This window comes from Herpailurus yagouaroundi, unplaced genomic scaffold (genome assembly GCF_014898765.1).
Source record: "Herpailurus yagouaroundi ecotype Mexico unplaced genomic scaffold, PumYag 220, whole genome shotgun sequence".
NCBI classification, from domain to species: domain Eukaryota; kingdom Metazoa; phylum Chordata; class Mammalia; order Carnivora; family Felidae; genus Herpailurus; species Herpailurus yagouaroundi.
In genome coordinates, this window is record NW_024412451.1 from 4,307,649 (window position 1) to 4,334,545 (window position 26,897).

The 26,897-nt window shown below is 52.7% G+C and overlaps 2 protein-coding genes across 2 annotated transcripts in view; both read right to left on the minus strand.

Annotated features, from left to right (window-relative positions):
• Positions 1 to 4,309: 4,309 nt before the first annotated feature.
• CABP5 (calcium binding protein 5) lies at positions 4,310 to 13,766 on the minus strand. Its single transcript, XM_040457557.1, has 6 exons — positions 13,704 to 13,766; positions 12,738 to 12,768; positions 11,619 to 11,762; positions 10,338 to 10,447; positions 6,490 to 6,637; positions 4,310 to 4,858 (listed from the first exon to the last, which is right to left on the minus strand). The coding sequence occupies exons 1-6, from the start codon at positions 13,764 to 13,766 to the stop codon at positions 4,833 to 4,835; spliced, it is 522 nt and encodes a 173-aa protein (XP_040313491.1). The 3' UTR covers positions 4,310 to 4,832.
• A 1,877-nt stretch (positions 13,767 to 15,643) lies between these two features.
• Positions 15,644 to 26,897, minus strand: part of LIG1 (DNA ligase 1) — a 49,638-nt gene continuing 38,384 nt past the window's right edge. The window contains exons 16-22 of the mRNA XM_040457934.1: positions 24,824 to 24,968; positions 24,618 to 24,700; positions 23,271 to 23,423; positions 20,956 to 21,009; positions 19,958 to 20,101; positions 16,028 to 16,120; positions 15,644 to 15,905 (exon numbers count right to left, since the gene is read on the minus strand). Coding sequence (XP_040313868.1) covers positions 15,822 to 15,905; positions 16,028 to 16,120; positions 19,958 to 20,101; positions 20,956 to 21,009; positions 23,271 to 23,423; positions 24,618 to 24,700; positions 24,824 to 24,968 — 756 coding nt within the window. The 3' untranslated portion in view covers positions 15,644 to 15,821. The remainder of the gene's footprint in view (positions 15,906 to 16,027; positions 16,121 to 19,957; positions 20,102 to 20,955; positions 21,010 to 23,270; positions 23,424 to 24,617; positions 24,701 to 24,823; positions 24,969 to 26,897) is intronic.

The window sequence follows — 26,897 nt, forward strand, 5'->3', positions numbered from 1 at the left end:
ATTTCTCAAACTGGGGCATGAGAAGGAAAGATGACCTTGAAAGGAGATGACCAGGACTTCACTGGGCCCCAAGAGCCATGCACCAGGTTATCGACCTGCTACCCGCTGAGTAGCCAACAGAGAAAAAGGTAGGGTTCAGTTCTCCTCCTCGTTGCATGGGTCCTTCCCCCACCTCTGCACGTAAGTCCTCAACTCTCTCCACAGGACCAACTTCTCTCTCCCTTCCAGTCTTTTCTTCTGATTCCAGTATTCTCCCCAGACCCCCTGTGTGGGCCCACTGACCTAATCACTCAGGATGTCTGGGATTTAACAAACAGAACCCTTTCATCAGATATGTGGATGGCTCTGGTGTTTCTGGCAATATTTGCCCTTATGATGCATGTGGCTTAGGGATGACACCAAACTTAGTGATTCCTCCCGAATTTTGCCTTGGCCATCAAAATCATCTTCCTGGAACAGAAGAGAGGCAACGGAATAGGTCTGGGGCTCTGGGTACCATCTTAACAGGGTGGCTATTAAAAATCACCCACAAGTCGTCCCCAGGCTTGGCTAGAATGAAGAACATTCTTAGTGCCCAGCCTCTGACTCTTGTCCACCAGAGCACAACTCTTTCCTTTGGGTCCCTCTTTCAGCAAGTCTAATACAGTAGAGGTGAGGTTAAGGTGCTCAGGGTTCAGTGCCTTATCGGCCGCCATGAGCCAGGTGAGGGGCAGGGGTAGGTCTAACCACTCTTGGCTCGGCCACCTCCTCTTCTGACTCAGTCTTGGAAGCCAATGCAATACTTTTTTATTCACATCACACTTTGAGTCAGTGCACACTTGTCACCTGAATGCTGGCTTTTGATTCTATTTTCAAGGGGAGGAGAAACATCTTCAGAGGAAGACGGACATACCAACTGTGGAACCTGCTTTGTCTTTTCCTTTCGAGCTTAATCACCTTTAGAAATACCTTGTCCGCCATTTTGCTTAATCACTTGGTCCTTTGTGAAGAACAGAGGGGGGAAATGTGGCCTAAACACCAGTAAAGGAGCCCACGGTTAACCCCCCAGGGGGCTGCCTTTGTGCTTCCTGGAATGGGATTCGGTGAGGGACCTGGACTGCATGGTGAATCTCCTGGTAGGAGGTCAGATTCTCAGCCCAGGGGCCCCTTGGAAGGAACTGCATCCTGCTATCTCTTTCCTGGAAACCATAGATTTGGGTGGAGCATTTTTAGGTACTTATGAAATCATTAATAAACAAATTAGTAAGTAAACATAGGGTAGAAAGTTCATTGCAAGGGGGCCCCTGGGTGGCTCAGTCGGTTAGGGGTCCGACTTCGGCTCCGGTCATGATCTTGCGGTCCGTGAGTTCGAACCCCATGTTGGGCTCTGTGCAGATAGCTCAGATTTGGACTCTGTGTCTCCCTCCCTCTCTGTCCCTCCCCACTCACACTCTGTCTTTCTCTCTCTAAAAAATAAATAAACATTAAAAAAGGAAAAGAAAATTCATTGCAAGACTACCTCAACTATTCCTTCCCCATGCCCATGGCAGACATGAGTAATCGATTACAGAATCTGCTTCCCTGTGAGCCCAGATGCATCCTTGTGTTATTATTGTTCGTTTCCCCTCCCCTTCCCCCCTCCTCCTCTTTCATGAAACACTCTGAGCAACTGCTACCCCTATCCCACACTGCATGCAGACATCAGGAATAGACTTTCACCATTCAGCCTCATTGGGTACCAATCTGATTGTCTGAAACGAGGTTGCAGAGACATTCGAGAAGCCTGAAGATCCCATGGGAGATCTTTTCCACTGTAGATCAAGACCAACCAGATGACCCATCCTTCCTTAATCACATACAAACAGGCCACAGGAAACCTGGCTCTCCTGCCCCCAGCTGCCACACAAGACTTCAGAGACAGACAGACATACTTCCCTTCCCTCACAAACTTTCCACCTCTGCCCCCTCAACCCAGGCACAGCCCTGTTCTTGAAGCTACCACTCTGACTCCAGCCTCGGCGCCTTGCTTGTGTGGAATCCCCCTTCCCTGGTCTCTGCTGAGCCACTCAGTGTTGGAGATGGAGATGTGTCCCCGGATCCCCCTTCTGCAGAGGACCTGCCCAGCTCTGGCCAATGCTGTCTGCAGTGAGCCATCAGCCATCAGTCCCAAATCAGGGATGTCCTCAGCTATGGAGTAACCTCCCTTGTGCAAGGTCATGCTCTTCCCAGGGCAGCCTGTGTGCAAGTGTTGACTGAGGGCAGGTTAAAAGTTCAGCCAGTTCAACCCCAGGGGGACAAGTCAGAAGAGCTAGGTCAGGAGTTTCCGTGGGCTCAGCTGCAATGTGTGAGTTTGCATTCCGGTTCCGTCCCCAGGTATTGAGCCTAAGGACACTCCTTGATAAACCTCCTGCATACTCAGAGGAGGGATGCTCGGAACCCAACCTGAGATAGCCCATCATTAAGAAATGTCATTTCTGGGGGTGTCTGGCTGGCTTGGTTGGTAGAGCATGTGATGCTTGATCTTGGGGTCATGAGTTCAAGCCCCATGTTGGGAGTAGAGATTACTTAGAAAAAACAAGAACTTAATAGTCATGGGGACCCTGGGTGGCTCAGTCAGTTAAGCATCCGGCTCTGGCTCAGGTCATGATCTCACTGCTCGTGAGTTTGAGCCCCGTGTCAGGCTCTCTGCTGACAGCTTGGAGCCTGGAGCCTGCTTCTGATTCTGTCTCTGTCTCTCTCTGCCCCTCCCCTGCTCGTGCGCTCTCTCTCTCTCTCTCTCTCAAATATAAAATAAAAAACACAAAAATATTAAAAGAAACAAACAAACAAAAACTTAATAGCCACAGGTGGTGAGGGGCTCCTGAATGGACAGTGCAGATCTAGAACATTCCATCATCATGGAAGATCCCAGGGGATTGCGTGCCTCTAGAATACAAGCTCCTTGAGGTCAGGTACCTTTTCATTGCTGTATTTCCATCACCTGGAACAATGCCAGGCATATAGCAGGGACTCAGCAAATATCACATTGAATAGGTGAGTGGGATGGACAGGTGTATGGATGGAAGGGGATAGAGCTGAGACAGGAGGCAGAAACCGTATTTTAAAGGGTGATCTGGATTATGTCACTCCTCTGTTTAAAGCCCTCCAAGGTCCTCAAACGCCTCTAAGAACACACACAGTTTAACCTCTGACCGTTCTGACTCCTTACCACCTACCCCCCTCCAGCCACCATGACCTCTTGCTATCCCTCCAACAGGCCAGCTACATTCCTGCCTCAGGGCCTTTGCATTCACCCAACACTGTGTTTGAAGTGCTCTTCCCCTCCATATGCCCCTGGTGCTCAGTAGACTCCTTGCCCCTACCGGGACTGGGGACTCCTCCTCATTCCCAGATCCCTTAATCACCTTCCTGCTCCATTTTTCTCCATAACTCTTTCCACCTTCTGCCATACTAACTAGGATTATATTTACTCATGTATTTTGTTCCGTGTCTGTCTCTTCCCTTCATAATGTAAGCTCCTCGTTGGGGGGGGGGGGGAGGTGGCGGTGGGGATCTGTGTATTTCATTCACTGAGATAGAGCTATTCTTGGAAGAGGGCCTTGTATGCAGCAAGCACTTCATACAACACTACTGAATAAATGAAGTGCCAGACGGGAAGGGAGGGAGAAAGGGAGGGAGAGGGAGGGAGGGAGGGAGGGAGGGCAAAAGGGAAGTGACCACAGCAAGAAGTTAGGAAATACATTATTCTGGTTCCACTCTTTTAAATTTAAATTCTATAAAGCGAGGCTATTGAGCCCTGATGACCCATTGCATACAACTACTTAGTGGGTTTCGAAAGTGAAATAAACTTGGTGGAAGGGTGTGACACGAATCCTGTACTTTGGGGACCTTGCGTTACTGGGGCGTCCTGCCCACGGGCAGAGGTGAGGAGGGAAAGACCCTCTGGTTTCAGGGTGCAGGTCAGTGTAGGGTGTGAGGGCTGGCCCGACTCCCCACCTACGAGAGGCAATCGCCCTGAGCACCCAGGGCAGACAGACACGGGGAGGGTGGGGCAGGGAGCTTCTAGGAACAGTTTCCACACCACCTGGCCGAGCTGAGGATTTGAGAATTCCCCCATCCTCTTTCTCGTTTGCGCGATGACATTTTGCAGGGGATTAATTCCCCGGGGATCAGCTTGCCCTAAACCTCCGTAATCCAGATTTATGGTTTAATTCAGTGGCCTGAGTATCTTACCCAAGTTATCTTACACCACGAAGTAGGAGGCGGGAGGGAGAAAAGAAACAACAACCACCAGACTGTGCTTCCAGGAAATCAAGAAAACGGACTAAGCTCACTTTGGAAGCCTCTTTAATGGAACCATTTCCAAGCCCGGTCTTCCCAGGAACCCTGTTTATAGCCCCAAGATTGTCATGCCTCCCTCTTACCAACAGAAAGAAACCGAGGAAATCTGAAGCAGCTGAAGCAAGAAGGGGGAAGGGTGGCCCATGGGCTGAGCTTTTTGAGAGTCTGACCCAAGAGGACACCAGGGAAGAGACTCTGCTGGGGTGTAGGCATTGGGGGTTACATGAAGTCGAGAGGTCATTAACCTCTGGAATTGGTGGGGGGTGGTGCTGACCTTGGTCCTGATCTCATTTCTAGCTTCTTATCTCATTCTAGAGAGGTTCCCCCTCACCCCGCCCGCCATCCGGGCAAAACCATCACTTTTGGTCCAGCCTCGACTCATACAATGCAAGGCCAGTCACCACGCACCCTCCCACCCTCTCTCCTGGACGGGCCCGAGGGGATCTGGTCTTCCACAAGTGTGGGGTCCATGCCTGCCTGGTGGGGAGAGACCGGGGGCTTCCAGAACCTCCTCAGCGAGACATCATCTTCACAAACTCTGCAAAGAAAAGCCCCTGGTAAGGCGCCGATTTGTAAGAGCACTTTTTGAGCCCTTTACTATGTGTCAGGAACCAAGGGTGATCTTTGGGAAACCCTCTGCTCCTCAGTTTCTTCATCTCCAAAATGGGAATCACAGGATCGCCATATACCTTACACAAGTTTTCCAGACGGTTAAACGATAGAATGCTTACAAGACCCATGAAGCGTTACACAATCGTTATGACTATCTTATTTCATCTTTCCAACCGATCCTGGAGGCGTAACTACCATTTCCCAGATAAGCAAACGGAAGCCAGTGAGGTTGACCAATGCGCCTGAGGCCATGTGGACGGTGAATGGAAAACCTTGGAAGGAACGCACTGACTCTGCGGTGACTCCATGCCCCATGAACTTCTGGGCCCCACCCAGGTCTTGAGGTCCATCCCCTGCGCAGGGGCTTCCCCTGCGCAGGGCTGGCCCGAGGATCTGTCTCTTAGCTCGTCCAGACTTTCAGTGATGCCCCTCGTACACCTGAGCCTGGCGAGACCCAGCGGGCATCCCGACAAGATTTCCTCAGTTACAGCCAGGCCATAAATGCCTCCTGAATTTCCCTACTGGGAATTACAAGCTGATGGGTCAGAGAACATCCCTGACCGGCCTCCAGGATTTGACATCCCAGGAGGCCAACACAACTCAAGGCAGTGAGGTCTGCGGCGATTATGTCCTTTGAAGGGAGGGGGACAGGGAAGCCTTTGTAGGGCAACAGATACGGGGGATACAGCCAGCTGAGGACGAAGGGACGCTTCATGGCAGAGACCGAGCTGTGCCGATTCCTGAGGGATGAAGAACACCGGGGAAGGTACCGGAAGCGGAAGGGACGTCAGAGAGGGAGAAACCGGATTTAGCGAACACAGAGCAGGCACCCAGTGTGCACCAGAGCGCAGCGACCCCGAGAGTGGGGACAGAAGTGCGGCCGGGGGTGGGGGTCACACCAGGGATGCACCTGAGTATCAGACCGGCAACTCAGCTTTTGTCCCCTGGCAGCAGTTAGATGCTGGGGCGCCTGAACTAGAGTCACCATGATGAGACTCTGACCCTCCCTGTTAGGTCTCCCACGAAAATGGTCTCCACTCCCATCCGCACGGATTCCCACGGGTTCCCTTCCACCGATCCCTCAGTACACGTGGGACGAGCTCTGTGCCAGGACCGGGGTGTGTAGGGAAGAAGGGTTCAGTCCGGGGCCTCCTCGGGAGGAAACAGGCGAGGCGCTATTACGAGCTCGGGTGATGTCACCCTCAGCGCTGCGGCAGAGGCACAAGGGGGCGCCGAGAGGAGGGGTGGGAGCACCTTCCGGTGGCATAACTGAAACTGGGCCAGCGGGAAGGGGCAAGGGCGTTCCCGCCCGGAACGAGCAGCAGCGTCACGCGTGACTTCTCTGGGTGGCTGGGACAGGTAAGAGACGACCTTGAATTTGAACCCCGTGCATCTGACCCCAGAGCCCCAGCTGGTGACCGGTCCACTCTCCTGATGGGACATTTCGTTCTCGACAAAGGCGCCCCGTGAGCCAGGGAGGGACAGGCACGGGGGAGGTAGGAGTGAGCCCTGGCTCAGAAAGCCACCCGCGCGGCGGCTGCCCCCTCGCGACGTCACCTTCAAAGTCGACCGTGCCGTCTCCGTTCACGTCCGCCTCCTGCACGACCTCCGAGATCTCGCGAGGGGTGAGCTTCTCTCCCAGAAGCCTCTGCATGGCCTGCTGCAGCTCCCCGAGGGTGATCTCCCCGTCCCCGTTGGTGTCAAACTGCTCGGGGCAGAGGCGCGGTGTTGGCAAGGACCGTGACCACAACCACAGTGGTCGGGAGCTAAGCTAAGTGCCCGTCGTGCACTCGAAAATGTCCTCAGCTCCCGGAGGGTGGGTCATTTTCACGGTCGTGTTCACCGCCCCGTGGCAGGTCCCCCAAACGGTGCCTTCCCCACGGTGCAATATTAGTTAAATTAATGAACTATTTTCAAACCTCCATGCTGCACACCCCTAACCAACCCGCACAGAAAGTCTCGTCCGGGCTATCTCCCCAGCGTGGGGGGCGTGGGGGTGGGGTGGGGGGTGGGGGCAGCTAACCATCCTCGTCTAGCCGCACTGATGCTAACCCGGCTGAAGCCACAATCGTCTCTTGCCTGGACCGTCATGACGGTCCCCTGATTGGTCCTCTGGATCCCATGGTGGTCCACATCTCAGGACCTCCTGTTCCTGTTCACTTAAGACAGAAATCAAGGGCCCCTGGGTGGCTCAGTCGGTTAAGCATCTGACTTTGGCTCAGGCCGTGATCTCCACGTTCGTGAGGTGGAGCCCGGCATCCGGCTCTGTGCTGACAGCTCAGAGCCTGGAGCCTGTTTCGGATTCTGTGTCTCCCTCTCTCTGCCCCTCCCCCACTCATGCTCTGTCGCTCTCTCTCTTCCTCTGTCTCAAGAATAAAAAAACTTAAAAAAAAAAAATTAAACAGAACTCAGGGGCACCTGGGTGGCTCAGTCGGTTAAGCATCCCACTCCCGATCTCAGGGTTCATGAGTTTGAGCCCCGCATTGGGCTCTGCGCTAACAGCACAGAGCCTGCTTTGGATTCTCTCTCTCTCAAAAATAAATAAACTTTAAAAAATAACAACAACAAAAAAATAACAACATAAAACAGAAATCAGATCTTGTCGCATCCCCTGCTGAAAATCATCCAGTGGATTCCTTATCCCCCTCCATGATATCCTGGCTTGTTCCGAGACGCACAGACTCCTACGAGGTTGGCTCTGCTTCCGCCAACTCTGACCCTTGTTGATCGCCTGCCACTTTCTCTCCAGCTCGGGACTCCAAGCTCCAAGACCTTGCTCTTGCCCACATCTGCCTTCCTGCCTTCCAGCGTCCGTCCACACCTGCTGCTTCCTCAGCCTGGAACATGATCCCCCCCGCCCAGAGCAGTGCCGTCCAGGAGAAATACAGTGCGAACTGCATGACTGATTTAAAATTTGCTAGTAGCCACGTTTAAAAAAAAAAAAAAAACGGTGAAAGAGAACAGCGACTTTTTAAGTAGACCTCACACCCTGTGTGGAGCCCAACGCAGGGCTTGAACTCATGACCCTGAGATCATGACCCGCGAGGAGATCAAGAGTCAGACGCGTAACCAACTGGGCCACCCAGGCGTCCCACACGTAGATGTGTGGCAGAGCCTGATCTCGGGGTCGTGAGGTCAAGCCCCATATTGGGTGTAGAGATTGCTTAAAAATAAAATCTTGATGGGGCGCCTGGGTGGCTCAGTCAGTTAAGCAACCGTCCGCCTTCGGCTCGGGTCACGATCTAGCAGTTCGTGAGTTTGAGCCCCGCATCAGGTTCTGTGCTGACAGCTGGGAGCCTGGAGCCTGCTTCGGATTCTGTGTCTCTCTCTCTGTGCTCCTTCCCTGTTTGTGCTCTGTCTCTCTCTCTCTCTCTCAAAAATAAATAAACATTAAAATTTTTTTTTAGTAAAATCTTTAAAAATTATTGAGCTATATTACATTTTTTAATTCGCACTGGATTTCGGAAGACTTAGCATACTACCATAGTAAGTACTTATACTTAGTGTGATTAGTTAATGTGCTCAGTGCACACGTATGCTTAAGCCAAGGATACTAAGTCTTAATCCAGGTGTATTTTACCACCGATAGTGCCTCTCAATTCAAACACCAAATAGTACAGGAAATACTTGACCTGTATGCACCTTGTATACAATTTAGAGTTGAAAGGGTAGATCTACATGCCCAAGTTTTTCCAAACAAAATGTTTCCCAATAACTGAATTGAATATTTGTTTTTGTTTTACTTTATTTATTTTATTTTATTTTTTTATATTTTATTTTATTTATTTTATTTTATTTTATTATTTTTTTATATTATATTTTATTTTATTTTATATTTTATTTTATTTTTTAATATTTTATTTTATTTTATTTATTTTATTTTATTTTTTATATTTTATTTATTTTATTTTTTTATATTTATTTATTTTTTATTTTATTTTATTTTATTTATTTTATTTTACATTATAGTTTATTTTATTTTTTTATATTTTATTTATTTTATTTTATTTTTTTATTTTTTTTTATTTTTTTAAATTTTTTTTCAACGTTTATTTATTTTTGGGACAGAGAGAGACAGAGCATGAACGGGGGAGGAGCAGAGAGAGAGGGAGACACATAATCGGAAACAGGCTCAAGGCTCTGAGCCATCAGCCCAGAGCCCGACGCGGGGCTCGAACTCACGGACCAAGAGATCGTGACCTGGCTGAAGTCGGACGCTTAACCGACTGCGCCACCCAGACGCCCCTATTTTATTTTATTTTATTTTATTTTATTTTATTTTATTTTATTTATTTTTACGTAGGCTTCACGCCCAGCACAGAGCCCAATGCAGGCTTGAACTCACGACCCTGAGATCAAGACCTGAGCTGAGATCAAGAGTCAGACCCTTAGCTGACTGAGCCGCCCAGGCACCCTGTGTATTCCTTTTTAAAATTCAAACAAATTAAATTTATATTCTGTTGAATGTCAAAGGAAATTAAGTAAATAATCGAACTGAAACTAACCAGAATTAGAGAAAATGAACAAATCAGTTCCTCAAGTCATACTGGCCATGTGTCAAGGGCTTGGCAGCCACAGGTGGCCAGTGGCTACCATTTTGGACAGAGCGTTCCTTTCTTTTTAAAAAAATTTTTTAATGTTTATTTATTATTGAGACAGAGAGAGACAGAGCATGAGCACGGGAGGGGCAGAGAGAGGGGGAGACACAGAATCCGAAACAGGCTCCAGGCCCTGAGCCGTCAGCACAGAGCCCGACACGGGGCTCGAACTCACGAACCACGAGATCGTGACCTGAGCTGAAGTCGGATGCTCAACCGACTGAGCCACCCGGGGGCCCTGGACAGAGTGTTTCTGAGATCACAGGCAGTTCTGTCGGACGATGCAATTCTAGATCTTTATAAGGGGGAGATCTTCCTGGGATTGGGAACCCACGTTTGCACAGCTCCAAAGTCTTTCCTTCCAAACGCTATGCTGTTCTTTACTTTCGCCGCCTGTATTGAAAGCTCTGAGAAAAGCATTTTATCGGGGGACGAGCGCATTTCAGCAAACACCTCACCCTCCCTGGGTCTCATGTGTTAAGCATCTGGGTTAAACCAGATTATCTTTTTGCGTTCCCCTCTGGGATCTCAAGTTATTGGATTCCTTCTTCCCATTACAGACAGCGAGATGAGAGGTCCTAACATGGGCTAGGGGACTGCAGGACCTTGGGTAAGATTTAGTAAATTCCACGAGCCTCAGTTTCCTCATACGCATGACTGAGATAAGGGGCTGCTTACTCCCACCGTTATTTGCGATGATTAAAAAAAAAAAATCGGTGTGGGTGGGTTCTGTCCCCGCTTAAAGCCCAATCGTAGACCCCTGGGCTTTCTTCAACTACTTCTAGCATCGCGAAACTCTCAACTCACTTCCTTGAAGGCATCGCGCATCTCCTGGACGCCGATCATCCCCGCCGTTTCCTCAAGCAATTTGGGGGTCATCAGCTCCACAAAGTCGTCAAAGTCTACACGGCCACCCACTGGGGACAGAAGAGGCAGGTCTAAGTGAGATTCCGTGTGCCTAAGCCACCATTACCTTCAAGGTCTGTTCGAAGTAGACCTGTTCTGATCTCTCTACCTTCTGAGAACCTTCCCTCTCGGCCAACCCGGGCCCCAGGGTCCCTCTAATCCAAACCGGGGTGGATGGGGTGCACAGGGTGGCAGTAAGCAGCTGTCCGTGTGACCTCGAGCAAATCTCTTAATTGATTCAGATCTACATTCGCTCCTCTGTTTGTGCGCGGGGGAGTGCGAATTAAACGGGAGCCACATCCCTTCCAGATAGGAACACGATCCTGTCCTGGCGTTCGACCTCCTTTCCTCCATGACATGCCCAGAAGCAAACCTCAGAGCGATTCTGGCCCGGCTTCCTTCTCGAAAAGCCGGTGGTGATGGCAGTAAACCTACATCCCTAACCAAGAGCCTGACCTGCGTCACCTCCTTTGTCGCAATCGCACAAGGAGTGACATCATTTCTGCCTGACGGGTGGGGAAACTGAGACTCAAGAGTGGGGGTTGACTCCACTTTTCCAAAGGGGCCGGGGCGCCTGGGTGGCGCAGTCGGTTAAGCGTCCGACTTCAGCCAGGTCACAATCTCGCGGTCCGTGAGTTCGAGCCCCGCATCAGGCTCTGGGCTGATGGCTCGGAGCCTGGAGCCTGTTTCCGATGCTGTGTCTCCCTCTCTCTCTGCCCCTCCCCCGTTCATGCTCTGTCTCTCTCTGTCCCAAAAATAAATAAACGTTGAAAAAAAAATTAAAAAAAAAAAAACAACAAAGGGGCCACAGTCGGGGTGCCTGGGGGGGCTCAGTCGGTTGAGCGTCCGACTTTGGCTCAGGTCACGATCTCACGGTTCGTGGGTTCGAGCCCCACGTCGCTCACTCTCCCCCAAAATAAATAAATTTTAAAAAAAACCCCACAATCAGTAAATGACAGAAATGGGCCTTGAGTCCAGATCCTGCCTCTAAGGTCACCGTTTTTATTCACTTCAAACGCTGCCTCCTCGAGTACAGCCTGAGCTGCTCGGACTCCCAGTGGCTTCCGGACTCCCAGGGCCGCCTACCCTCTTCCTTACCTGCCGCTCAGCCTCCACATCCTTCCCGATTCCCCCCACCAGCCCGCCCCCAGCCCCAGTCCTTCTTCCCACCCCCGGCCTCACGGTTCATGCGGATTTGCTGGCCCAGTTCAGTCAGCTCCATCTCTGTGGGCATGTAGCCCATCGTCCTCATGAGATTCCCCAAATCCTTACAAGAGATGAACCCATCTCGGTCCTTGTCGAACTCAAGAAACGCTTCCCGAAGCTCTGAAAGCGAAGAGAGAAGAACTTTGGGGGGGACTTGAAACGGTGAATGGGGCAGACTGGCTGGGGAGACTTGAAACAGTCAATGGGGCAGACTGGCATCCCCTGAAACGATCAGGGAGGTGCCCACGAGAGACTTCTCGAGGAACACGTCTTTGAAAACCAAAATTTCGAAAAGGGGTGACATACAAAATGTGGATGGAGATGTCAGCGTGCAAGTGGAATCGGTTCGTGAGACCGCAAAGGGATGGCCCCGGAGTCTCAGATTCTGGGGGTGAAGTTATGGGAAACGTCAAAACCACCAGAAGAAAAACCAATAGGTTTTGATTCACCTTAAACGTCATGCATACGGACGGGCGCCTGGGTGGCTCAGTCGGTCGAGTTTCCGACTTCGGCTCAGGTCACGGTCTTGCCGTTCGTGGGTTCGAGCCCCGTGTCGAGCTCTGTGCTAACAAACAGCTCAGAGCCTGGAGCTCGCTTCGGATTCTGTATCTTTCTCTCTCTCTCCCCCTCCCCTGCTCATGCTCTGCCTCTCTCTGTCTCTCAAAAATAAATAAATTTAAAAAAAAAAAAAAAAGTCAGGCATATGGGGCACCTGAGTGGCTCAGTCGGCTGAGCGTCCGACTCCTGATTTTGGCTTACTCAGGTCATGATCTCACGGGTCATGAGATCGAGACCCATGCCAGGCTCTGCGCTGACAGCATGGAGCCCGCTTGGGATTCTCTCTCTCTCTCTCTCTCTCTCTCTCTCTCTCTCTCTCAAAATAAACTCATGCATGTGTCACTCCTGGATCTCCGAGACACTTGGGGATGGGTTTGCCTTCTAAACACTTTGGGAGGTGCCTAAAGTACCATAAGTTCCACAAATCATGGCTAAGTGGGAGGAGAGGGAGGTGGGACGAAAGGGTCTACACGGAGATGCACAAAGAGCAGCTTAGTGGCAGATGACCATGGGGTGTCTTCTGGGGACAGAGGTTACCTTCGATCTCATCCTGTCCCAGCGGTCTTTCCTGGAAAGGAATGCAGGGAGAGGGAATTTGGAGAGGGTCAGGGATCCAGCATCCACTTCTCCAACCACGTCCCCTCCCTCCTCTGAGCGATCCCTCTCCTTTCCTGTTTCTCCTCCGTTCTTGCTCGTTCCACCCACCCCTTCCTTCCCTTCCTTCGCTCACCTCCTGCCTCCCACCCACGACGGCTCTTTGCTTCTCGCCCTCTTGCTCATCGCTTCGCATTTCCTCTCTCCTGTCCTGGAATCTTGATCTCTCTCCCTCTGCCCTTCCTGAACGGACATCCATCCCACTGTGCTGAAAGGGGGCCTTGGATGCCATGGAATCCAGTCCCCCCCTTTTCCAGAAGAAGACAGTGAGGCTTAGAATCAGAGCAAACGTGCTCAGAGTGCCAGCTCTGGGCCAGACGTCCACAGTCCCTTCATTTAAACCTCAGAACCACCCGGTGCAGGGTAGGACCAAATAAATAGCATTCCCATCTTTATAAAAGAGGAAGCGGAGGAACAGAGAGGTTAAGGAAACTGCCTGAGGTCACACAGCTCCTAGGGGCAGAGCCCCTCCCAAGGCGGGGAGACTTTAAATCACTCCCTCCAGGCTGTGCAGCAGGTCAGATGCAGCGGGCGCCTGAGGTCTGAGTTCTGAGTCCGAATTCTTCCCGCTATACACCCCCTGGGTTCTTACCCCACCCACCCCATTCTTTCTCCCAAGGCTCAGAATCCCTTTTGTGGGGACCAGCGTTCAGCTACGGCGGCGCCGGAGGATCCGTGCCCCCCACGACCGGTTCCCAACCCGGCTAAGAATTTCCAATCACCGTTGCCGCCCCCGTATCTGGGACACCGCGAGGGTCAGGCTTGGGGCCGTCGCACCCGACCTGGGAAATCCCACCGAGTCGCTGCTCATCTGAAAGCCTGACAGTTAAAAGCGTGCTGCCGCCTCACCCGCTGTTTCTCGGCGATGCCTTTTCTCAGGAAGATGCAGGCGGGGCCCACAGGGACTTGCATGGAGGGACGGGACGTCTCGGCAGGCACCAGGCTCAAGTCGGCTCCCCCTCCTTCCCGTCCCCCTCGGTGGCGGTGGCTCAGCCTCCTTATCTTCTCGGTCACTCCTCCGCCAACTCTTCCTGCCTCTCCCTCGGCCCCGGGTGTCCGAGAGCTGTGACAGCTGGATCAGAAATCTCTACTCGGGTTGGGGAGGGGATCAGAGCTGTGTCTGCCTCCCCATCTGGCTCCAGTGAGACGGGCGGGGATGGGGCGGGCGGAGTCGGGGGAGGCCCGTCTCAGGCTCTGACCTTTCATCCCCAGAACAGGACTGGAAAGATCATTGCAAAAATGGGGATTAGAGCCCAGGGCAGCCCTTCATTCACGTTCCGGGCGCTCACCGCAGGCCGGGCCTCTGCTGGCCTCTGGGCGGGTAAAGACGTAGAGGGCACGGCCCTGGCCGCCGGGAGCTGTGTGCCACCTGCGAGGGCCAGCTGGCGGATGCAGGAACCCAGGGACTGGGTCAGAACCCTGGCTTCAGGAAGCGGGCACGCATCGCGACCAACAGGGTGCTGTCTGGGCTGCTTCTGCTCGTCTCTCTCTTCTGTCTCCCTAAATGATGTGGGGCAGGGGAGGGGAGGAACGAGGTGGGCATCCATGCTGGCGAGGGGGAGAAGTCATAGCCACGTGTCACCGCCCAAGGAGGCAACGAGGGTCTCTACCCCGGGGGTCGGGAGGGGATCCAGGTAGGGGGAGGTGCCCGCAGAGAGGCGGCACGGCCCAGGGTGCCGGGTGGGAACGTGAGCGTGAGTGGAGAGAGGCGGCGTCTACATGACATCTAGCGTCTGGGGCTCGACTTCTAAACAGCATTCTGCACTCAAAGGAACCGAGACCGGGAGACACGGCCGCTCCCATGACTGGAACAGGACCAGCAGGCAGATGCGCCTAGAAACAAATCTTGGGCCGTGAGGCCAGCACAGCGTTGTGGGGTCACAGCAAAGGAACACGGACGCCAGCCTGAACAAACTCCACTGGCCAGGTCGGGGGCCATTTGGAAATCCAAAGAAAGAACAGATCACCTAGCATAACACAGGACACCAGGAGTCCCCACCGACAGGAACAAAAAGGGCCAAGCTTGACCACATTTATTTACACGGCACAAAGTATCCCCTTACAACGTACTAATTGCACGGGAGAGTCGCTCTGTAGGGGGGACACTGAGCAGACACCATCTCGATCAAATGATTAAGACGAACATCTCCAGGGGTGCCCGGGGGGCTCAGTCAGTTAAGCGTCCGACTTCAGCTCAGGTCCATGATCTTGTGGTTCATGAGTTTGAGCCCCGCATCGGGCTCTGTGCTGACAGCTCGGAGCCTGGAGCCCGCTTCTGATTCTGTGTCTCCCCCCTCTCTCTGCCCCTCCCCCTCTCACTCTCTCTCTCTCAAAAATAAACATTAAATTTTTTTTTAATTAGGGGCACCTGGGTGGCTCAATCGGTTAAGCATCCGACTGCTGGTTTTGGCCCCAGTCGTGATCTCACAGTTTCGTGGGTTTGAGCCCCACCTCCGGCTCTGCACGGACAAGCGAGGCGTCTGCTTGGGATTCTCTCTCTCCCTCTCTCTCTCTGCCCCTCCCCTGCTTGCACGGTTTCTATCTCTCTCAAAATAAATAAATAAATAAATAAATAAATAAAAATCAATCAATCAATCCATCCATCCTTCAGTTACACTGGCTACATTCCAAGGGCTCGGCGGCCGCGTGCGGATAAAGGACATTTCCAGCCCTGCGGATAATCCCACCGGAAGGTGCTGGTTCAGACAGTTCCCATCTGTCCCCCGCCGTCCACGTGGGAGCTCCAGGAGCCGCGCCCCCAGCACCCAACACAGACTCTGACACCACGGTGGGGGTTCAATAATTATTTATTGAAAACACAAACGACTGCTGAAATCCCGGATCCCAACTTACACTGTCCCCGTGCGCGCACACACACATCTGACACTCAAAACCCACTCGACTGTGACACCGGATTTGCTGAACGACAGAGGTGATGCCCCCGCTGCCCCCGGGGAGGGTGGGAGCCTAGTAGAAATCTTCCGGGTCGGAGTCTAAGTCCGCGCCCTGCTGGTTCTGAATCTGACTCTGCTTCTTATACAGAGAGGCCACCTGAGGACAGCGGGTGGGAGCGGGCGATCAGAAGCCCCGGGGGTGCCCCTCCCCCCCCATTCCAGAACCCACCGCCGAGAAGCCGGCCTGGCCAGGCAAGCCCACCCGGGCCGAGGCCTCACCTGGGCACTGGTGGTAGCCTCCTCCGGCTTCTTGTCTTCGCGGACGCGAATAAACCGGGGGAAACGGAGGGAGATCCCCTTCTCGCTATCCACCTGGGGGAGGGGCGATGATGGAGACGCTCCCGGGGTCTAGCCCACAGGCCACCTACGCCAGTGGTCTCCTATCCAGTCTCCTCTCCGCTCCCTCCCCTCCGGCCTCAGCTTCCTCGTCCACACAATGGGGCCAAGCAACAGGTTATAAAAATTAAATAAGGCAACAAAGTGCTTAGTTAGGACCATACCTGGAGCGTAATAGGTGCTTAAGAAACACCAGCTACCGCAGCTGTTATTATATTATTATTCTTAGGGCCGAGAGGCAGGATGGCAGAGATGGGGTGCAGGTTCTAGAACCAGAGGCACGGTGCGAGTCCCAGCTCCCAACTCAGGAGCTGCGTGACCTCCGCTCCCGGGGCTCTATTTCCCCAGCTGCACACTGGGGATGTTCAGTGTCGTGAGGACAGGACGCGTGCGTGTGAGTGCCGAGCCTGTGAGCACAGTGCCCGCTTCGCACAGACGTTCCACAAACGCCGCTCCTGTCACTTGTCACCGGGGCACCCTGACTGTCTAGGGTGGAGTCTGAGTGAGAATTTTCGAAAAAGAAAGTCGATTTAAAAATAGGAGTCCCAGGGCGCCCAGGTGGCTCAGCTGGTTGAGCGTCTGACTTCGGCCTAGGTCATGATCTCGCGGTTCATGAGTTCGAGCCCCGCATCAGGCTCTGTGACGATGGCTCAGAGCCTGGAGCCTGTTTGGGATTCTGTGTGTCCCCCTCTCTGCCCCTCCCCGCTCACGCTCACTCGCTTGCTCTCTCTCTCAAAAATAAACAAACATTTAAAATGAATAAATAAATAAATAATAATAAAAATAGGGAGTCCCACTACCAAAACTGAAACAGGAAGAAACAGAAAATTTGAACAGACCCATAATCAGTAAGGAAATCGAATTAGTCATCAAAAATCTGCCAAAAAACAAGAGTCCAGGGCCAGATGGCTTTCCAGGGGAATTCTACCAAACATTTAAGGAAGAGTTAACACCTATTCTCTTGAAGCTGTTCCAAAAAAAATAGAAATGGAAGGAAAACTTCCAAACTCTTTCTATGAAGCCAGCATTACCTTGATTCCAAAACCAGACAGAGACCCCACTAAAGAGAACAACCGACCAATTTCCCCAATGAACATGGATGACCGACCAATTTCCCCAATGAACATGGATGACCGACCAATTTCCCCAATGAATCCTCAACAAGGTATCAGCCAACTAGCTCCAACAACAGATTAAGAAAATTATTCACCACAACCAAGTGGGATTTATACCTGGGATGCAGGGCTGGTTCAATATCCGCAAAACAATTAACGTGATTCATCACATCAATAAAAGAAAGGACAAGAACCATACGATCCTCTCAATAGATGCAGAGAAAGCACTTGACAAAATACAGCATCCTTTCTTGATAAAAACCCTCAAGAAAGTCGGGATAGAAGGAGCATACCTCGAGATCATAAAAGCCATATATGAACGACCCAACGCTAATATCAGTGGGGAAAAACTGAGAGCTTTCCCCCTAAGATCAGGAACAAGACAGGGATGTCCACTCTCGCCACTGTTATTCAACATGGTATTGGAAGTCTCAGCCTCTGCAATCAGACAACACAAAGAAATACAAGGCATCCAAATCGGCCAGGAGGAGGTCAAACTTTCACTCTTTGCAGATGACATGATACTGTATATGGAAAACCCTAAAGATTCCACCAAAAAACTGCTAGAACTGATTCATGAATTCAGCAAAGTGGCAGGATATAAAATCAATGCACAGAAATCGGTTGCATTCCTATACACCAACAATGAAGCAACACAAAGAGAAATCAAGGAATCGATCCCACTTACAGTTGCACCAAAAACCATAAAATACCTAGGAATAATCTAACCAAGGAGGTGAAAAATCTATATACTGAAAACTATAGAAAGCTTATGAAAGAAATTGAAGAAGACACAAAAACATGGAGAAAGATTCCATGCTCCTGGAGAGGAAGAACAAACATTGTTAAAATGTCGATACTAGGGGCGCCTGGGTGGCTCAGTCGGTTGAGCATCAGATTTCAGTTCAGGTCATGATCTCACAACTCGTGAGTTGGAGCCCCGTGTCGGGCTCTGTGCTGACAGCTCAGAGCTGGAGCCTGCTTCTGCTTCTGTGTCTCCTTCTCTCTCTGCCCCTAACCCCCTTGCATTCTGTCTCTGTCTCTGTCTCTGTCAAAAATAAACAAACGTTAAAAAAAAAATTTTAAAAAAGTTGATACTACCAAAGCAATCTACATATTCAGTGTAATCCCTATCAAAGTAACACCAGCGTTCTTCACAGAGCTAGAACAAATAATCCTAAAATTTGTATGGAACCAGAAAAGACCCCGAATAGCCAAAGCAATCTTGAAAAAGAAAACCAAAGCAGGAGGCATCACAATCCCAGACTTCAAGCTATACTACAAAGCTGTAATCATCAAGACAGTATGGTACTGGCACAAAAACACTCAGATCAATGGAACAGAACAGAGAACCCAGAAATGGACCCACAAATGTATGGCGAACTAATCTTTGACAAAAGCAGGAAACAATATCCAATGGAATAAAGACAGTCTCTTCAGCAAATGGTGCTGGGAAAACTGGACAGCGACATGCAGAAGAATGAACCTGGACCACTTTCTTACACCAGACACAAAAATAAACTCAAAATGGACAAAAGACCTAAACATAAGACAGGAAGCCATCGAAATCCTCGAGGAGAAAGCAGGCAAAAAGCTCTTTGATCTCGGCCGCAGCAACTTCTTACTCAACACGTCTCCGGAGGCAAGGGAAACAAAAGCAAAAAGGAACTACTGGGACCTCATCAAAATTAAAAGAGAAGGAAACAATCAGCAAAACTAAAAGGCAACTGACGGAATGGGAGAAGATATTTGCAAATGACACATCAGATAAGGGTTAGTATCCAAAATCTATAAAGAACTTCTCAAACGCCACACCCAAAAAAACAAAGAATCCAGTGAAGAAATGGGCAAAAGACATGAACAGACACTTCTCCAAAGAAGACATCCAGATGGGCAACCGACACATGAAAAAATGCTCAACATCATCATCAACAGGGAAAGACAAATCCAAACCACAATGAGATACCACCTCACACCTGTCAGAATGGCTAACATCGGGCTCTACTCTTGACAGTGTGGAGCCTGCCTGGGACTCTCTCTCTCCCTCTCTCTCTGCCCCTCCCCTGCTCTTGCTCTCTCTCAAACTTAAAAAAATAAAAATAAAAATAGGAGTTCGCCTTTAAATGGAAGCCCACGCCCAATCATAAAAGCATACGCTGGCTACATTTTTGAAGGACCAGAAGAAATCACAAAAGAAATCCATTTTTAATTCAAGATTTCTGGAGGGGAAAGCAAAGAGCGACCTCAGCGCCAGCCACAGGGTAGCGTGTCCCCCGTACGCTGACCCTTCAGAGCTGGTGCTGAGGACTGAGCCATGGGTGACAGAAATCAGCCCGGGGAATTTTAAACCTCGGTAGCGAGAAAATGGATTGAAGGAAGTGAAAAAGCGCCATAAGCTTTTACCCAAAAGAACCGTGTTTTTAAAACTCACTGAAGAGCCAAAGGTGAGATGATTATATTAAAGGAAACAATTTCACTGTTTACTTTCTAAACCTGGGGAATTGCTTTAAAAAAAAAAAAAAAAAAAAAAGAAAAAGAGAGACTTTGACCCTGTTTCTGACACCCAAATAAAACCTAAGCTCAAGCTTTCCTGGCTATTATCAGCCTGGAAGCACAGGTGTGGGCTCCGTGATCCCCTGCCCATCCCCCATCTGGAAGGCTGACCCCAGGTCCCTCCTGCTGCACCCCTGCGACTCACCAGGCCCCGGGCAGCGGGGTAGATGGGGGACAGGGACAGATCGGCGCATTTCACCTCCCACACGGCGCTGGGGTCCAGCCAGTGATCGGGGGCCACGGCGCCGTCGGCCCGGACGTAGGAGCGTGGGGTGGGCAGCACCAGCGCCTGTGGAGAACAGCAGCGGGTGGGAGGAAGAGAGGGTCTTGGATCTCAAAGTCAAGGTGAAGAAATGGGCAAAAGGGATAGACGGAGACACAGACAAGCCTTAACGTAAAAGCCTGGGTGGGGACGGGTGGGGGGGGGGGGGGAGGGGGAGGGGAAGAAATGAAGGACAGAGGCTCTGGGACCTGAGTTAAGACATTAAAGACAGGGGTGCCCGGGTGGCTCAGTCGGTTAAGCGTCCGACTTCGGCTCAAGTCATGATCTCACGGCTCATGAGTTCGAGCCCCGTATCAGGCTCTGTGCTGACAGCTCAGAGCCTGGAGCCTGCTTCGGATTCTGTGTCTCCCTCTCTCTCGGCCCCTCCCCTGCTCACGCTCTGTCTCTGTCTCTCTCAAAAATAAATAAACATTAAAAAAAAAATTTTTTTTTTAAAGACATTAAAGATAAAAGGTGCAAAGACAGGGACAGAGACCCAGAGAGAGAGAGAAGCGAGAATGTCACAGAGGCAGAGACACCAGCACACCGGAAAGGGAGTCTACCCCAAGATGCCTGTGACCATGACAACAAACAGTCCCAATTACATTACCAGGGGCTTACCCGGCCCCGCGGGGATCCGCTCAGGGCCAACTCGGGCACCCCTGCGGTGGCGCCTGCCCCGCGGCTCATCCCCCATCAGCGGGGGCAGGAGCGGGGAAGGTGGTGGAGACCCCATGACCCATCCCGTCGGCCGGCCGAGCTGGGACTCGAACCTGGACACGAGGGGCTCCCAAGCCAGCTCCACCACCCTATGCCCCCCTCCCAGCGCCCCGCCCCCACCCAGAGGGTGCAGGGAGAAGAGACGAGGCCGCGCTGCCCACCTGGAGGCTCTGGAAATGGTCCTCCAGCTCCTCGTCACTGAAGCCAGTTCCGAGCTGTGGGGAGGACGGCGGAGGTGAGAGGCGAGCTCGCAGGGCAGGCGGCCAGGCACTGCCCCCTGCTCCTGCCCCTGAGACCCGGCGACCTGCGCCTAGCGGAGGCCCCGCCCTCCCCCGGCCTAGCCGGCACCCACGAAACCCGCAGAGGAAGCTGCAGGGCGGGGGGCCGGGTGCAGACCCCGGAGCGGGGACGCCCTCTCCCTGCTCTGTTCCTTCTGCCCACCTGCTGCCCTTCGCCTTGTGGAGAAACCCTTGCTCCTTCCACCCGGCCTCCCGGGCCCTGGAGCCGCTCCCCCGGGGCTCCCCTCCCCGCCACCGGCCCCACAACCGGATGTCCTCTCCAATCTCAGCACAGCCAAAGCAGAACTCGCTGCCCGCGAATGTAGCCAGACAGCCGGCTTCAAACCGCACGTAGAAAACTTCCCCGCCGGGAAGCCCGTTTGGGGGTCGAGAGCCTGAAACAGCTTCCTACGTGTTGTCCGACAACAGCTCTTTCGGAAAACTGTGCTAGGTGCGTTCACGCAGGGTGGTGGCCGGTTGGGGCCCTGAGATAATCGGCCAACTGTAAAGCCGCTTCGGCCACGGGTCACCGGGGCTGAGCATCGGTTCAGCGGACAGAACAAAGCCGGCCCCACCGCAGCCGGCTGACTATAGGGAGTTCGTTCCGGAAATGGGGCGTGTGTTGAAAACTCAGCCGCAAGCGTCTGTCAACAGTCACGGGCCATGTCGCTAAAGCAGAGTCAGCGGCTAGTCGAGGGAGGACCCCCCCCCCCAAAAAGTCAATGACAGACCCCCGGGTGTCAGTTACAGGCCCCAACAGAATCCCCGACAGGGAAGAGTCATCAATTACAGGCCCCCAGACGGAAAGAGGGAGTCTGCATCCTAGAAGCCGTGACCGACCGCCCCCAGCAACTCAGCCAGTGAGAAACTGTCATCCCCCCCAAACGGACGCTTTTTTCCCCAATGGGTTTTTGTTCAGAACAACCCCTCCCAACTTCTCCCTCCTCCAAAGAATTGCATTCCTCTCCTTCGTGGGACCAGCTGTGGTTCTGCCATTGTCTGCGTGTCCCGAGCTGCAACGCTCTGCTGCTTCTGAATAAACCCGCTTTCAAATAACCGTTTTGTTTTTATTTTTAGGATTATATTAGCCCATTCAAGTCGTGTTTATAAAAGTCCTGGGGACAAGTGCAAACACCCTAATATTTTTTTATCCCTATGATACTTAAGCGTATCTGACGGTATTTAAAATGGTACTTAGAGGGGCGCCTGGGTGGCTCAGTCGGTTAAGTATCTGACTTCGGCTCCGGTCATGATCTCACCTCGTGAGTTCGAGCCCCGCGTCCGGGCTCTGTGCTGACAGCTCAGAGCCTGGAGCCTGCTTTGGATTCTGTGTCTCCCTCTCTCTCTGCCCCTCCCCCACTCATCCTCCTCTGTCTCAGTCGCTCAGAAATAAATGTTAAAGAAATAATAAAAAAGCAAAAAAAAAAAAAAAAAGGTCCTTAGTGGATAAAAAGTGCAAAAGAAAAAAAACCTCATATACAGAGATTACAACTTTGAAAAAGTAGAAATAAGATGTTCCCTCAAATATTAGTAATTGTTACCTCGAGGCACTGGAATTATGGGTAAGTCTATTCTGTTTCTGTGGCAAAAGCCTCACATTTGTTGGGTCAACGACGTGTGTGGCTTTAAACAAAAACAGAAGCCACTGCATTTTCTAAGGTCCCTTGTGGATGGCGTTGGGAGCAAAATTCTGACCAATGCCACTTAAACAGAAGTTGCTTGCTGGCTGAGGCTGACACAGGTGGAACATCCCTTTGCTCAGGGGCCTTTCCCCTTCCTGCTGCTTGGAGCGTGGCCGTGATGGCTGGAGCTCCTGCAGCCACATTAGGAAGGTGAGATTGGAAGCACACGACAAAGCCACTGTGCGGGGCGAGAGAAGCTGGGTCCCCCAATGACCTCGGAGAGCTGCCTGCCCCCCCTCTAGATTTCTCATTCTGTGGGAGAAAAACAAATCTCTCTGAAGCCATCACTATCTGTAGCTGAGCTCAGATATAGCTCATTCCTAACCTGATGTAGCTTCCTTACATCTTTCTACGCTAGTGTATTTTTCTACACAAAGCAAGAGTTCCTTGTGGGATCAGAAACAGCAAATAAAAACTAGGAAAGAAAATAACGCTTCACAGGGAGGCCACGAGAGCCTCTTGGTTCAGGCCCCCACCACGTTGAGTCGAATCGACTTCCCTGCAGCCTCCCGGTACCTTGCATATGGCCTGGAGCTCCTCGCTCTCCTCGTCGTAGGCCGCCAGCAGGAAACCCCCGTAGCGGCCGGCCCGCTTCCCACGGCCCAGGTAGGCGCCGATCACCACGAGGTCCAGGGTGTCGCCCACGCCATCGAGGTAGTCCTTCTTCAGCTGGGGAGGGAAGGCAGGAGGTGAGAGGGCGCGAGGCACGGACCTCGCTGCCGGAGGCTCATGGGTGGGTGGGAGGGGGGAGTCTCGGGAGAAGACCACGGATGGCCACCAGGCCGGGGCTGGACACAGGCTGAGCTTCTAGACTTCCCGAGTGAGTGGGAAAGAGGTGACCAAACTAGGAAGGGCTAGCAGAACTGAGGACAGGTCAGAGACCTCGGGGGTCCCCGTGGGTCCCCCCTTTCCGTTGGGACGAGGCGCATTCCGCTCTTTCACACGGAGAACATTTGCCATTTGTTCCAGGAACATTAACTCAGTGCCAGGCAGGGGCTCAGCCTTGGGCATGCGGCAGCAACAGTAAACGTTCCTCCCCTCCCAGTCTGGGGCGGGGGGGGCGGGCGCAGAGGGACCACGGGCCTCTAACAAACCCACGGGGCGATCCAGCCGGCCACCCTCCAGCTGGCCTCCTGCCGTAGTCCTCCTGCCCCTCTCCAGGCAAGCCTCCTGCCCGCCGGCTCCCGTTCTGCCCAGCACCCCCCACCCACCGTGCCATCCACCATTCACGGCCAGCCAGATGTCCTGTGCAAAATGACAACCAGATCACTGGGCTTCCTGCCTAAAACCACCACCGGCTTCTCAAAACCCTTAGCGGAAAACCCAGCGTATTTTACAGCGACTCCCAACATGCTGTGTGATCGGGGGCCTGCTCTCCACCTCGACCTCACCTCACACCTTGATCGCCGTGCTCCCTGCATGGACCGAGCTTGTTCCTACCTCAGGGCCTTTGCACTGGCTGCCCCCGCCCTTCTGCCCCGCCCACCCTGCTCTGTTCCCAGATCTCCATGTGGCTGACCCTTTCCTGTCGTCCACGTCTCCACACAAGCGTCACCTCGGGAGAGGCCTTTCCCAATCACCCAGAGCACGGCCAGATCCTCGCTGGCCCCAGCTCAACTTGCTCTCTTCACAGTGCTCACTGCCCCCAACGTCGGCTCATTTATGTCCTGGCTGACTCCCTTCCCGCTGGCCCCACTCGCTAAGCCCACAAACTTCATCCAGCTTCCGCAGCACTCAGGCTCGCGGCGCTGGGAGGCAGCGGGGACGGAGGAAAGGCGCCCGCACTCAAACAGGGTGCGGTGTGAATCGGAAACCTGGAAGGCAAGATTTCCAGGCTTGGGAAGGGCAGCCGGGGCGGCTCACCTTGAGCCAGTTGTGTGATCTCTTGGCGATCTCGTAGGTGGCGTCGACGTCCAGGGTCTTTACCATCAGCCCCTCGCAGGAATCTGAAGGAGACAAGGAAGCGTGGCCTTCGTGAAGCCCCGGGCTCAGGACGGCCAGCTGGCTTCCACCAGGGCAATCGCCCGGGGCGGGGCGGACACACGGCGGCCGGCCCCAGGCCCCCTCACCTTTCACGGACTGCTCCAAGAACTCGGCGATCTGGTCTGTGTCCTTGGTGTCCAGAGAGGTGGCGAAGACGAACTCGCCCTCCGTCTGCACGAAGTTCTCCCGGAGCAGCTGTCGGCGCCGGGAAAGGGGCTCGCGTACCAGGGACTGAGGGGGCAGGAAGGGAGAGGAAGGGGCGTCACCGTGGGAGTAGAGAGAGCATAAATCTGACTGGGGGGAGACGGGAAGGCTGTGTCGCACAAGCCACCACGCAGGCTACGACGATCGCCCTGGGAGGGAGGAGCCACACCGGCCCAAGGACGCGAACCAATTTCAAGTAGAGGTCAAGAGCACCGAGGGGGCTGGAGGCCGTTAGTCCTGTGCCCTCCTGTGCGTAAGGCGGGGCCCCGGCCCTGCTGGAGTCAGAACGGACTCTTGTCATAGTGACTACCGTTCGTTGTTTTGGTTTTTTTTTTGATGTTTATTTACTTGAGAGAGAGAGAGAGAGAGCGAGCAGGGGAAGGACTGAGAGAGACCATCCCAAGCAGGCTCTGCACAGTCAGCACAGAGCCTGATGCAGGGCTGGATCTCGCGAACCGGGAGATCACGACCTGAACTGAAACCGAGAGCCAGACGCCTCACCCACTGAGCCACCCGGGCGCCCCCAAACGCTATCTTTCACATGCATCGTAAAAGTGGGTGGTTCAGGCACCGGCCGGCCGTTCGGCATCAGGACCTCGCCCGGCTTCCTCCGTCGAGGCAAAGGGCGAACCGGCCTCCGGGGGAAGGAGCTCTGCAGGCCGACAAGACACTAACAAGAAGCCGCCAGACCGGTAAGTCGCAGAAAGGCTGAAAAGATGCTCGGGTTCGTGAGTCGAGTGCAAGCGGTCGCCTTTCGGCTGCGAGATCGCCAAAGGCTAATTGCCTATAGGATGATGGTGGCGATGGCGCCGCATTTCATAGAATAAACACCGGTACGCGTCAGCCACCACGCCTGGGTCCCACGGCTCCCTCTGTCCCGAAGCAGGCGGGGCAAGGAGCTGCTGGGAGCTCTTTATCGTGGATGAGGAAGCTGAGACTCAGAGAGGTTGAATCACTTGTCTGCGGCCCCACAGCCAGGGAGGGAGAGCTGGGCTGCGGGTGACAGCAGGTGGCCCGGCTCCAGATTCTCAACCCGTGCCCTGGAGCAGCGGCGCTCAAACGTCCCGGTCTCAGCATCCCCTCATGCTTTTTTTTTTTTAATATCTTATTTTTAAGCACTCTCTACGCTGGGTGTGGGGCTTGAACCTACAACCCCAGGATCAAGAGTCGCCAGCTCTCCTGACTGGGCCAGCCGGGCGCCCCACCGACCTCACACCCTTGGAGTTTACTGAGGACTCACTCCAGAGAGCTTTTGTGTCCAAAAAAGGGTTACTCTCCCTGATATTTACCATAGAAGTGATACAATATCAGCTACTACGGCCCATGTTAACGCAGTTGCCGTATTAAAAGTGAGAAACCTTAACATTTATTAATTCACTTCCAGGGCACCTGGGTGGCTCAGTCGGTTAAGCGTCCGACTTCAGCTCAGATCGCGATCTCGCCATTCCGGAGTTCAAGCCCTGCGTCGGGCTCTGCGCTCAGAGCCTGCGGCCTGTTTCAGATTCTGTGTCTCCCTCCCGCTCTCGCTCTGTCTCTCTCAAAAAAATATAACTCCAGGGCGCCTGTGTGGTTTACTCAGTTAAGTGTCCGACTCTTGATTTCAGTTCAGGTCACAACCTGTTTGTGAGTTCGAGCCCCCGCGTCGGGCTCTGTGCCGACAGCTCAGAGCCTGGAGTCTGGTTCGGATTCTGTGTCTCCCTCTCTCTCTCCCCCTCCCCCCGCTCCCACTCTGTCTCTCTCTCTCTCAAAAAAAAGTAAAAAAGTAAAAAAAAAAAAAAAAAAACCCAATATGTTAACCCAACAACATGCTTTCATGAAATGTGCCTATATTAGAAAAAAAACGAATGAGAAGAGGGGCATTACTTTCCATGTTTGCAAATTCTTTAAAGTCGGGCTTTTTTTTTTTTATGTTTGTTTATTTTTGGGACAGAGAGAGACAGAGCATGAGCGGGGGAG